The sequence below is a fragment of the Monodelphis domestica genome, chromosome 8 (assembly GCF_027887165.1).
Source record: "Monodelphis domestica isolate mMonDom1 chromosome 8, mMonDom1.pri, whole genome shotgun sequence".
In the NCBI taxonomy this organism is placed as follows: Eukaryota; Metazoa; Chordata; class Mammalia; order Didelphimorphia; family Didelphidae; genus Monodelphis; species Monodelphis domestica.
Window position 1 is genome coordinate 188,057,071 of NC_077234.1, and position 14,136 is coordinate 188,071,206.

General features: G+C 40.1%; 1 protein-coding gene across 4 annotated transcripts in view; it reads right to left on the reverse strand.

Annotated features, from left to right (window-relative positions):
* SH3RF3 (SH3 domain containing ring finger 3) overlaps nucleotides 1-14,136 on the reverse strand; it is a 629,698-nt gene that overhangs the window by 20,747 nt on the left and 594,815 nt on the right. For all 4 annotated transcript variants that reach the window (XM_007501218.3, XM_056808193.1, XM_007501221.3 and 1 more), the window contains one exon: nucleotides 755-1,095. In XM_007501218.3, the coding sequence (XP_007501280.2) occupies nucleotides 755-1,095 (341 nt within the window). The remainder of the gene's footprint in view (nucleotides 1-754; nucleotides 1,096-14,136) is intronic.

The following is a 14,136-nucleotide window of genomic DNA, read 5'->3' on the forward strand; positions in this document are numbered from 1 at the left end:
AGCTGCGTGGAACTTTCCCACAATGAAAGCTAGGAAAGGCTGTCTGGTAGAAGCTACGGAACCTCCTTAGGAGACTATAAAAATCGGCGAAACTAGCTGACTAGCAAAGTCAAAGCAGAGGCCTCGCAGGAATGAGTTGGTTATATGGAGAGGATAACCTCCAATTTTGGCGCTGCGTATGTGGCCGTTCTCAAGGTACTGGGGAAGGTCGAGGCTCAGGGGACGGGTCCTCACTCTATTCTTTTTTGTACGCCAGCAAACATTTCTTAAGCTCTTACTGTTGGCGAGGCTACGTGTTAAGCACACAAAGAAAAGTCAAAATATTGCTTCACTGTGTTCTTGAAGGAGGCAGGTATTCCATTCTCTGGCTTCCGTCTCAAGGTTGCTATACTAATGCATCCCTAGGCTGACCAGAACAACTTGTTTCTAATGACTTATCTTTCTCTACCTATCACTGAAGATGACTTACATTGGATCATAGCCCTAGAGCTGGAAGGGACCTTAAATGTCATCTAATATAATTCCCTGGTTTTAAACACAAGGAAGCTGAGGTCCAGGGAGGCTAAATATATGCCACAGAGTGGGAAAGCAAGAATTTGAACCCAGGGCCCATGATTCCAAGTTTAGTGTTCTTTCCAACACACCATTCTGCCCTTCCATGTTGATACGGAACAATCACTTGCTCCCCTTTCCCCCCCTCCCCTTCCAAGAAGACAGGGAAGCATACAAGGTCTATTTCCCTTTTCCTCTTTACCTTTCTCGGGGCAATGGTTTGGGTTCTGGACGGATGGCTGCCATAGAAGGAGGAGGCTGCCTGACTGGGGATGAGATGGAGAAGTTCAGATCCAAAGAGCCCGTCTTCCTGTGCAGTGGTTCCATTCCCATGGCGCCTTGCATCTCACTTTCAATTGGGCAGGAGCCAGCCCTCCCATGGCTGGACAGCAATGACACTTCAGGTCCCACAGCACCCTGGAGAGCTCCCTCAGCAGCTGCCGCCTGGGGGTCATGAGTTGGGGACACAGATGGGGGTGAGCGGGACTTCTTTTTGGTAGATGCTCCTGCTAGAAGTTTCAACAGTCCACCTTTCTTCTCTTTCTGAAAAACACACACAAAACCGAAGCCAAATGTGTTAATTCTTTCGAATCCTCATGTTCCTAGCATGAGAAGGTCAGCCTAATTGGATCTGAAACTTAAAAAAAACCAGGGTTTAAAGCTAGTTACAAGAATAAAACAAGCTCTTTGAAACTCTTATTTTCCTTTCTTTTCCCAAAGCCAGTCACTACACAAACCCAATAAACATGGTCAACACATTTAGGGAAACTGTTCCAAAGGGATGCCGCTTTTCTCCACTGTCTAATGAATGGATGCCCCCATTTATTCTATTTCAACAGGTCAAGGATATTTTCCTTGTGGGATTTCATTGGTGTGGAAATTCCTTTCATTGACACAGATTGGAGCCATCTATAGTATAATTTAATGTATGACTTGGTTGCTTGAGGTTCAGTGAGCTCAAGAGATTTGTCTATGGTTGCACAGTTAGGGGTGAAATTTGGACCCAAGTCTTCCTGACTCTATCACTCTATTCACTATGCCATGATGGCTCTCATATATTTTTTCTATTTTATGTAAAAATTCAGTGGATATCACTTATGAGAGACACTGAAGACCAAACGGCCAGACGAAAGAGCTGCTAATCTCAGCTTCTAGCAATGACTCATTCACTATTCCTACCCTCAGGTTTATAAACTATAAAAGGAGACATGCATGAAAATATTCATTTTTAGTAATATGTAGAGCACTCTGCTAATACTTCAAAAGACCTATAGTGGACCATTTAATAAATGTCAGTAGATTCCTCTTCACCCATTTTGCAAGTTCGCTTTGAAGTTCAAATGGCAATGTATTACTTGAGCAGTTTTAGTAATCTCCTCAAGATTATATTTTTCAAAACTATAACAAAACTCTATGTCTCTATCCCATTTTTATCCTAGGAAGTCTACAGCCTGAATTCCAACTCCTTTAGAATTCATAAAGGTTGGCTGCCCCGCACTTGTAACCCCTCCACTCTCTTGGCCTCAAACTTTGATCGAGATCTTTTTCATTTCTCCCCATTTCTCACCTTTGGGTTGTGAGTTTCTTTGACTTATTATGAATTCTGTATCGCACTGCACTATTACTCTAGTAAGTATCTGGTTCCCTATTTAGATTGTTTAAAGTCTTTTTATCATAGCATGTTATATTCGAACCTTATTTAGAGCCTATACTAAGAACATCAGGGCCATGAAGTCAAGTTAAGTTGGCTAATTATCCTATGATAGGTTCCTTGGGAAAAGTTCCCATCAATTCCTAAAGCTCTATATATCTTCCACCCACAGGCATCATCTGAAAACAAACACTGAACATGGTTTTACTTATTCTCTCTTTTTCTGAACAAAGTGTCCTATATGAGATAGGAAAGTCTGTAGTCACGTGTATTCACTGAGAAATTCATTTGTCCTGGAAAGTCAAGATCAATGTTCACTAAAATACTGGAATCTGTTCCAGCTCATCTGCAGTGTTTCATGGTCCTGCTGAGTGTGCTTCCAAGGTTTTCCCTTGGGTTTCCCCCTCTCTCTATCTGAGGACAGAGATAAAAATGGGCACATTAATTCCTCTTGCACTAACAACAAAACGGGGGGGCGAGTACTTGGAAACAATCAATTTTTGGCTCACTTTGCTGCTGATTAATTCACTGGGAAATCCTCTAGTTGAGACTCTCCACTCTTAACCTCCAAACCCCTCTTCTCTTCTACTTTAAGGGGAAAAGATATGAGGGGGATATCACAATCCTCCTGCCAACATTGCATACTTCCCAAGAACAAAGACTGTGAAATAACTGGAAGGCTTATCTAACCTTAAAATTATGAGGCCCTCCTCTCAGCATCCTCCCACTAGGAAGCTCCAATAATTTTCCAAGTAAATGAAACATTCCCATTCCATAAAGTCCCACCCGTCTGTCCCAAATGAGAACATCTGTGTTTGTCAAATACACAGTCAGAGACCGTTCACCTTGGGGTCATTTACATGATACAATAACCTCTCCTGAGAAAGCCTCATCTGATTAAACTCTACTCTAGGTCTCACGAGGCTCCTTTATTCACAACATACTGCTTTGACAATCATGCTATTTGCAATGTACAGACACTTCATTGGAAAAATATAATTGGACTGACCAGTCAATAGGCCTTGAATGGTTTTTCATTTTGAGCTGATGGTTTCTACATGGAATCTTTACCAAGCCCACATGCCCCGGGTCTTGAACTTTAGGCATGAGGATTATGGCTTTGGAATGGAATGAATCAACCAACCAGCATTCTAAGTCAATGTTCTAGGCACTCTGCTAAGCCTTGAGATACAAACACAAAAATGAAACAGTTCTTGCTCCCAAGGAGCATACTTTCTAATGGATGAAATAACATGCAAGTTTATCCCTCCCCCCCTCTTTCTCTCTCTCTCTCTCTCTTCCCTCTCTGTCTCTCTCTCTCTGTCTCTCCCTCCCTCCCTCCCTCTCTCTCTCTCTCTCTCTCTCTCTTTCCCTCTCTCTCTCTCTCTCTCTCTCTCTCTCTCTCTCTCTCTCTCTCTCTCTCTCTCTCTCTCTCCCCTTCTCTCTTTCTCTTTTTTGTTCTCTTTCTCTCTCTCTGTCTCTCTCTCATATAAATATAAAATGAACAAATTATATATGTGTGTAAGAGATTGAGAGGTAGAGGAAAGGAGAGATGGAATTTTAGGCATGTGGGATGGCCAGTGAAAAGGTATTGGGAGAGAGTATATATAGAGTGTGAGAACAGAGCACTGGCTAGATTACAGAGTATATATAGACCACCCATGCTAGACTGTGGGATGGGAAGCACACAACTTCTTTAACACTATACTCCAAGTAGGATTATTGTTTATGGCTTGTTTATGTATTCATAACTGATGACTCCCAAAGCTCATGCTCTGTCACTACAACTGGATATCAGGTACGTCGAGAATAGACCCTGAAACTTCTCTAAATATTTGGTATCCTACAAAAATGTTTAGTTCGACATATATTTTATGTTGAATACATGTGGTTTTGTTAAATAGGTTGGGTCCACCCCATTTGGCAAACTTCTGGGAGAACATGAGCAAAAATTGTCCAGGATAGGCAAGTTTTTTTTTTTTAAACCCTTACCTTTCTTCTTAGAATCAGTACTGTGCATTGGTTCCCAAGCAGGGCTAGGCAATGGGGGTTAAGTGACTTGTCCTGGGTGACACAGCTAAGAAGTATCTGACCCCAGATTTGAACCCAGGACCTCCAGTCTCTAGACCTGATTACCAATCCACTGAGCCACCTAGCTGCCCTGATGAATGTTTACAAAAGTTTTTTTTTTCAGTTCCAAATTCTTTCCCTCCCCTCATTCCTTCCTCTACACACTAAGAAGGCAAGAGATACTAGACCGATTATACATATAAAGTCATGCAAAGCACAAGTCCACATTAGTCATCATGGATGGGTTTTGATCTGAACTGTTGGGTAGAACTCCAGAATTGAGGGGATCAAAGGTCAGCAATAGAATTCCAACTTAGAGGTGGATTTGGTTGTGAACATGGTCAACCTCTCAATAAAAACTGTAAAGATATATTTCAAATTGAATGCAATTTGAGGCAAAAGACCACTAAAAATGTTGTCTACTGGGAATCCAAAACAAAAATCTGGAGTGGGATTAGAGATCAAGAGAGGGTAGGCACATTTCTAGTCCTACACCTTTGTGTTTTAGAAGTGGAAGAGGGGCTTGAAGAGGGTAAATGATTTGCTGAACGTTGTAGAGGTAGTACATTTCAGAGGAATGGTACCCAAGGTTCTCTTGACTACAGAGCCCAAACAATTTCCAGTGTATTATCCTGAGAAATTTCTCCAACTACTTGATGTCTGATCTAACATCTGTGTGTTCAGTGTGAATGGGGAAGGATGCTAATAATTTTTAATCCTCTTAGCTAGATAGTGAGAGCACTGGAGACCATATCATTCAGGGGTTTGGGATGTTTATTAGGGAGAAGAGATTACATGAGAAGGGCATGAAAGTTAGGTTGTAGAAGAAGGAGTTATACTTGTTCAGAATGTGTGGTCCTTCAGAGTAGAGACGGGTTTCTTTTTGCCTTTCCATTTTCCTACTGCTTAGCACACTGTCTGGCACATAGTAAATGCTTTTAAAATGCTTGTTGAATAATTGATTATTCTACTTGATCTCAGAGGACAGAACCAGGAGGAATGAGAAGAAGGTTCCAGAGAGATAGGTTTAAATTTGATGTGACAGAGGAGGTACCTACCTAACAATTAAAACTATGGAAAAGTGGAATGGATTCCTTCTGGAGTTAGTAAATTTCCCATCTCTGGAAATCTTTTTTTTTTTTAAACCCTTACCTTCTGTCTTGGAACCAATACTGTGTATTGGCTCCAAGGCAGAAGAGTAGTAAGGGCTAGGAAATGGGGGTCAAGTGACTTGCCCAGGGTCACACAGCTAGGAAGTGGCTGAGGCCAGATTTGAACCTAGGACCGCCCATCTCTACGCCTGGTTCTCAATCCACTGAGCCACCCAGCTGCCCCCTGGAAATCTTAAAACAGAGACGGGATCATCATTTTTGGGCGGGGAGGGGGGGGTTGTATAATAGATTCCTATTAAGCTTATTTTTGAATGGAGTGATTTCCAAGATCTCTGCGATTCTGATGACCTCAAGATAATAGATGAGGCTTCTCCATAATTCTGGAATGTATCTCACTTATGTCTCTGCTGTTAAATTTCTTGCTGTCATCCAGGACCTAGACTCAGATGTTTCATGAAGCATCATGTTTTCCTGATTCTCCTAGTCAAAGGTGATTTCTACTCTGAATTCTTATGACTCTATTTATACATTATCTCTCCTATGCCCATGTCAAGCTCTCCTTTATATATTATATTGAGTTGTTTCAGTTGCATCTCTTTGTCCAGACCCAGCACTCTATCTAGTGCACTATATTTATTTGTACAAATATCTTCTCTCACAGTTATGTTATGTTTCTTAAGAGTAGAGGCTATATGTTATTCACCTTTATTAACAGTGGTAGTGGGATGAGGGTCAGTGTTGGGGATAATAGACGACAAGCTGATATGGAAGAAATATCTTTGACACAAACTGGCTGTATAGTCCCAGACAAATCGCCTAAGATCCTAGCGGTCTAGACTAGTCTATAAGATTGAAAGTTTAGACAAGGTTTGGACACGAATTGGTAGGGGGAATTTCCTCAGCTGGAAGTTTCCATTACCAAAGAAATCATAGGTCCAGTCCCTAACCTTTATCTCTACATTGCCATGTGATAGAAGCATCTCTTGAATGAATCTTGTTTATCCCATCATTTAATGGAAAGCATAAGCAAGACTGTGACGACTTTTGAGAAATGATAATAGGCAACATTAGCATTTCAGCCACTGTTACCCTAGGCTACCATATGGGCATAATGCGTTGGTGCTGGTGGTATAATTTCTAGGGCACCTGGAAGACTTCTTTCCTTCCCACTCCCTAAAACTCTTACTCCCTAGCTTTTCACTATTTCTGCTGTCAGAGATTCACTTCTTGGAGTCACTGACATTGTCTCCTGTTAAAATGTAAATACTTCTTAGAGGAGCAGTAATATGTGAAGCGATTCTCAGTTGTTGATGTTTTAGCATGGAATATTTTCGGCAATGGAGTGCAGTGGATAGAGTGCAAGACCTGGAGTTGGGAAGACAGAGACAAACCACTACAACATCTTTGTAAGAAAACCTCAAATGGAATAATGAAGAGTCAGATATGCCTAGAATGATTGAACAATGATGACAATGGAATAGTTCATCAGAATCTAATTAAGACTTGGGAAAACAGTTTTGATAGTGGAGGTACAGAATCCTTCACAAGTATAAGATAGGGCTTGAAAATAATTTATTTTGGGGGCAGCTAGGTGGCTCAGTGGATTGAGATCCAGGCCTAGAGACAGGATGTTCTAGGTGGTCTCAGATACTTCCTAGCTGTATGACCCTGGGCAAGTCACTTGACCCCCATTGCCTAGCCCTTACCATTCTTCTGCCTTGGAACCAATGTTAGGTAAGGGTTAAAAATGAATACAAGTTCTTTTAAGGATAGAGGAGTTTGGTCAGATTATTCATTATCACCCATAAGAGATAATTTAATTTTAGACCGCACAGGAGTGATTAGTCAATTAAGAAGTCTTTTTCAAGCACTTGCTTTGTTCCCATCATAATTGTGCCAGGGATAAAAATGTAATGAATGAGGCGATTCCTACTCATGACAAGCTAATGTTCTAATGGGAAGGTAACAAGTGCATGTATAAATATATATATATATATATGGGAATAGATAAAAGGAATAAACAAAATGATTAGCTAAAAGTCAGCATGGGAGGAGGATACTTTCAGTTGCAGGAAAGAAAAAGGATCACATAAAAGATGATGTGTGAGCTGCGTCTTGAAGGAAGAGAGCAATTCTGAGGCAAAGGGGAGAGGAGAGTGAGTGCATTCAAGGCATGAGGGATGGTTAATGCAAACATGTGGAGCCTGGAGATAACAGATGGGGTGGTGGGGTGTAAGGAGCAAAAAGAAGGTTGGTTTGCAGCACGCAGGAGGGAAATTGATGTTCAGTAAGCCTGGGGGATGAGAGAGACATTGGGTTTGAGACCAGGACCTATATGATAGTTGTACAATTGTATGCTTGCATGGTTAGACCATTTCTGGAATGCTCAGTTATGGCTGCCATATTCTAGGAAAGGAGGGAGGCTTTTGGAATATGGCTAATGCAAAAATATGTTTTGCATGTTTTTGTGTGTGTGATTAGTATTTTATTTCTTGTTTTCTCAATGGGTTAGGGAAAGGGTGAAGGGAAGGAAAGAATTTAGAACTGAAAATAAAATTTGGAAAAATAGAAAGAAAGGAGGGAGGGAAGAAAGGGAGAGAACAAGTATTTTTTAAAGTGCCAACTATGTGGTAGGCACTGTACTAAGCACATTACCACTTTTGATCGTCACAACAACCCTGTGAGGTAAGTGCTATTATTATCATCATCCCCATTTTACAGATGAGAAAAAAGACAAAGAGATTAAGTGACTTGCTTGCCAAAGGTCACACAACTAGTTAATGTCTGAAGTTGGCCCAGCGCTCTATCTTTTGCATTATCTTGCCAAAAAATGCTGCTAAGGGGGCAGTTGGGTAGCTTAGTGGATTGAGGGCCAGGTCTAGAGATGAGAGGTCCTAGGTTCAAATCTGGCCTCACAGACACTTCCCAGCTGTGTGACCCTGGGCAAGTCACTTAACCCCCATTGCCTAGCCCTTACCTTACCTTGCCTAGCCAATACACAATATTGACTCCAAGACGGAAGGTAAGGGTTTAAAAAAAAACAACAAAGACACTGCTAAGCTGAGAAGCATCCAAGAAGGAGATCAGGACAGGGCCTTCAAGTGAGCAGGCCATTATGAGGATAAAAGGATATAAATGCGCATTTTCCCTTCTGAAGTCTGCCTTCAAGTACTTGTAGGGTTTTCCCATGAATGGGGACTAGGTTTGTTCTGCTTGGTCTCTAAAGGCTGAATTAGGAACAATGAGTAGAAGTTAGAAAATGGCATTTGTAGGCTTAATGTAAGGAAAAATTTAACAATCAAAAGTAGTAAAATAAAATAGGTCGTCTCTGTTGGAAGGAGCTAAGTTCCTTTTATTAGAGGTCTTCAAGCAAAGGTGGGATATCCATTTAGAGCGTATGTTGTAAGAAGACTTCTCATTTGAGAATTGTGAATTATAAGTTCAACTAGATGTCTTTGGGCGTCCCTTTCATTATTCACTTTTCCAAAAACAATTTTTACCTTCTGATTTAGAATTGATACTCACTTGGTTCCAAGGCAGAAGAGCAGTAAGCTAGGCAATGGGCATTAAGTGACTTGCCCAGGGTCACACAGGTAAGAGGTATCTGAGGTCAAATTTGAACCCAGGTCCTCCTGATTCTTAACCTGGTTCTATCCACTGAGTCATCGAGATGCCCCTTATCATTCACTTCTTAGGGAGGGGAGATATGGGCAAGTTGGCGGTTTGAGGTAGCCAGGAGGCAGTGTAAGTATAACGACTTGGGTTGGGGCAGTGTTTCTTTCAAATATAATTCTGATCCATTGCTCTAAGGTACCAAAATGCTCCAGAAATGTCAACATTTCAGCAAATTGTATGTGAATAAATCAAGTCAATGAGTATTAATGATAAAAATATGCCTCAGAATATTAAAAGCCACAAAAGATGAAATTACAGATTGACATTGCTATTACTCATGAAATACACACATACTAGCCTATATTCCGTACATCGGAAGTTATATAAACAGCATACACATGTGACATGGGTACTGGATGTGTGGTGGAGGGTTCTGACAAGTTTAGCTGCAAATTCCACAGTGGACTGCATTAGAACCAAGGTAAGAGCTTGTGTGACAATGTCAGCAAGGCAAAGCTAGCTGACTATGTGTCTTAGTTTTGAGTTCCTGAGATGCGACTACCATGGGCAAGAGGGTACTGGACAACTTGGGTGGATAAGATGATGGGATATAGGAGAAGTGTTGCGCCTGAAGTCAAGAGACCTGGATACAAGCTGTGGGACCTTGCCAAAAGTACTCCTAGCTGGCATGACTGTCAAACTTATTTCGACCTCTCTGAGCCTTAGTTTCCTTATCTGCAAAATGGGACACCACCAACCTCACCAAGCAGCGAAGAAAACATTTTGTAAACCCTAAAGTACGAGTGTTCTTAACTTTTATTGATTGATTATATGATTATATGATATACAAATCATCATTAATTTTAATATTAACTGTTAGAAAATCCAGAGTGTCATCATTCTTAGTTAATAGCTGTTACTGTGGAAAGAACACTAGTTTTGGAGTCAAAGCATCCAAGGTCACATCCTGCCTCTGATGGGACCCACTGTTATGACCCTTAGCAAATCACCCTGACCTGTTTCCTCAGCTTTATAATGATGGACTGCTCTTGAAGTCCCCTCAAGGCCATCTGGGAGCAGCTAAGTGGCACAGTGCTGGGTTTGGAGTGAGGAAGATAAGTTCAAATTCAATCTTAGGCATTTACTAGCTGTGTGACCCTGGGAGTCATCTAACCTCTGCCTACCTCAGTTTTCTTTACTGTACTATTTTGTATAAATTAGCAGGGGCTAATAAGAGCACCTGCATCTAAGAACTGTTGTGATGATGACATGAAATAATATTTGTAACACATTTAGCACAATTTCTAGTACATAGGCGCTTAATAAATGCTTTTCTTCTCTTCAGTTTTGGAGCTATAGCTCTGATTCAGCAAAGGATGAACTGTGTTTAGACCACCAGAGGGCACAAAATAGCCATCTCTTTCTTGAAGAATATTCTTCCCCAAGTTGTAAAAGGTTTGGCAGGGCCATATCCATTCTCCACTCCACCCACTTCCAACAAACACAGGGGCTCTCACTGCCCTGGGTTCCCCTTGGGATGTCCATGGAGTAAGGGTTGGTTCAGGTCTCCTGAGAGTGCGGTCAGCAGATGTAATAAAATGAAAAGCAAGACGTCCAGAATGCAAATGGAAGATCTAAGAGAAGGAATTTACAACAGATTGTGTTGGCTAGTGGGATGTAATGATACTTCTAGTGGGACACTCACTGCCTTCTAAGTAGTACCTGAAGGCTTAATAGAGTTGATGAATGTGTCATAATGCCAAACGCAAACTAAGAGTCAGTTAAAATGATCGTAAAAAGAGCAAGAAATTGTCCCAAAAGAGAACTATTTAATTATGAAATTGAGTGCCATAAATTTAAAACAATATAATAGGAAACTTCATTTTGAAACATAATTCTAAGTAAAAGTTTGAATAGGAGGGTGTATTGTAAATGCCAGCCAAGTGGAAAAACTGAGCAGAAACATGAAGCACGAAGATGATCATTGCCAGATATCTAATAAACTCAGTGTTGAAATAGTTGGAATTCCTGATGAGCCTCTGGATTACCTGGTTGGGACTTTCCCTTAATGTTTGGCCAGAGTCTTGAGTCAATTGATGGGGAAACTTTGGACTTTATTTAGTCTCAGGGTGGCTGGAAGGAAATTCTAAGTTTTGGGGGGATGAGCTAAAAACTTTTCTTGGCCTGTGAATAACAAATGGAATGTATTCTATTTCTGTGGGGCACTCTTCCAGCTGACTACTTACTCCTGGTGTCCAGCTGATATGTTTCAACAACTCTGATGGAATAGAAAGATCTTTGAAGGCAAAAATTGTTTTATCTCTTGTCTTTGATTCCCTGGATAGTAGCCTTGTGCTTGGAAATGCAGGTTTTTAATTAAGGCTTGTGGATTGATTGACTGACTGACTGACAAATTCAGTTCTGCCAGCATGGAAGTGGTGGTACAACAACTACAGCAACAATAACAACAAACTCCTTCCTTCCTTCCTTCCTTCCTTCCTTCCTTCCTTCCTTCCTTCCTTCCTTCCTTCCTTCCTTCCTTCCTTCCTTCCTTCCTTCCTTCCTTCCTTCCTTCCTTCCTTCCTTCCTTCCTTCCTTCCTTCCTTCCTTCCTTCCTTTTCTTCCTTCCTTCCTTCCTTCCTTTTCTTCCTCCTCCTCTTTCCCCCTTATCTTCTGTATTAGAATCAATACTATCAGTTTCAAGGTAGTAGGGGCTGCACAGTTAGGGTTAAGTGACTTGTCCAGGGTCACACAGATAGGAAATATCCAAGGCCAAATTTGAACCTAGTGTTATTTCTAGGTAATGGGTTACTAACTGGGGAAAACAAGACAAGGAATGAAAGAATCCCTGCCTTCAAATCAAAATCCTTCCCATCTCCAGGCTTGGCTCAATCCACAGAGCCACCTAGTTATCCACTCCAGCAAACTTCTGCAAGCTTTTTTAGATCTTGGGATACATTTAACCAGGAGAAGACTGGTCCAAGGGAGAAACCTTGGCCATTTCACATGAACTATGCTGATGTATGTATTTTTGTGATCCAATCACCATTAAACTTGTTTATATGAATGTTCTGGTCATGTATCCATTTATATAGCATTTTAAATTGTTTTACATATACTATGTCATTTTGATTCTCACACAAATTTTGTGAAGTACGATAAGTATTACCTTCATTTACAGGTGAGGAAATTGAGTCAAGTAGTCCACAGTCAACAAATATTTATTTTAGACTGACTTACTATTTGCCAGGCATTATGCTAAGCTTTAGTGATACAAAGAAAGGCAAATGATAGTCCCCGTTCTCAAGAAGATCAAAGTCTAATAGAGAGACAACATGAAAAAAATTATGTTCAAATAAGATTGATCTATCTATCCAACCATCCATCTACTATGTATGTATGTATGTATGTATGTATGTATGTATCTAGCATCTGTCTATCTATTCACCCATCCATCCATCTACCATCTATCTGTCTATTTATCTGTCTGTGTGTCTGTATATCTATCTATCTATAATAAATTATAGATAATTAACAGCCATCACTAAAAGGCATTAGTCTTAGGAAATTAAATGCTTTGTTTAAGGATACCTATCCAATAGGTGTCAGATGAAGGATTTGAATCCATGTCCCTCTCAACTTAAAACTGAATACTATATCTACTATACATAATTTCATAATTTCTCTGTAAAAGTATAATGCTTTTTAGCTTAGCAATGAATGAAATAGAGATGAGCTATATAAACATCGCCCTGGCTGGAATGCTTTTCTTCCTCTCCTCTGATTACTAACCAACTTGGCTTTCCCAACTAAAATGCCTCCTTCTACAGGAAGCTTTTCTTCACCCCCTCTTAACTCCAGTGTCTTCTCTCTTTTAATTATCTCCTATTTATCTTATATTTAACTTTCTTTGTATATATTTGTTTGCATGTTGTCCCTCCCCATTAATTTGTAAATTCCATAGGGTTAAGGACTAAAAACATAGTCAATCTACCAGAGGTTAGAGAGGAAGATAAAGAAGAAGAGACATTATTTGACTCACACAGTTAGCTATTGAGTAGAAATTTCAAGAAAAAAGGTCATTAAACAGACTTAAAAAATTTAGTTTAAATGAGATAAGTTAAATAAGATAAATATATATATATATTTATGTTTTAATTCTTTGTGCTACCCAAGCTTCTCTAGTATAAGTTAGTGAAATTTTACTAAAGCAAGAAAAATGACTTATGCTTCTTTGTTAATTAGGTCTTTACCTTCTGTCTTAGAATTAACACTAAGTATTTATTTCAATGCAGAAGAGTAGTAAGGGCCTGGTAGTGGGGGTTAAGTGACTTACACAGTTAGGAAGTGTCTGAGGGCAGATTTGAACCCAGGACCTTCCATCTCCGGGCCTGGCTCCCTCTCCATTGTAGCTGCCCCCATGGCTGTGTTTTTTTTTTTTTGGAACAAATTTAGATGTCTGTGTTTATTCTTGGATTTTCTTGCACTCTGAGGCACCACCCTTTGAATCCTGGGCTTTTCTTTGCCTGTTGGATCAGGCATTAAGAGCACTACATTAACGAGTCCTTGGATTTGATTTCCATATGGTTCCCTTAGCTTTTCTCTCTACTCCAGTTACAGTTTCAAACTCTAAGCCTAGCTAGCTCTCTTTTAACACTTTGAAAACAAGGGGGACCAGTTGAGAGTGTGTGAAATGGCAGATTAATTATTACTAAGAACCAGAGAACCAACAAGCATTTATTAAATATGCCCAGAGCTGTGCTCATTATTTTTGGTGATTAAAAAAAAATGACATGATACCTGGTCTCTAGGAACTTCTCATCAGCTTATAGAGACTAATATATATGAATCAGAGAGGCATTTAATAAAATATACATGGCAATTACTCTGTAAAGTCACTAATGTTTTCCCAATTGTCAAATTCAATGACCTTTTCCCCCAGTTATTATCCCAATTCTAAATTTAAAATTATTTTTATTTCCTTGGAATTCTGAGTACACTGTAAGTCTCATGTTTTATTTTGAGTTACACTTGTGTTTGCTTCTTAATAACTTGATTCTACCTTTAAGATGCAACTCACAAACCACCTATTACACAAAGCCATTCCTGACCCCCCCCCAACTTTGCTCATTAGTT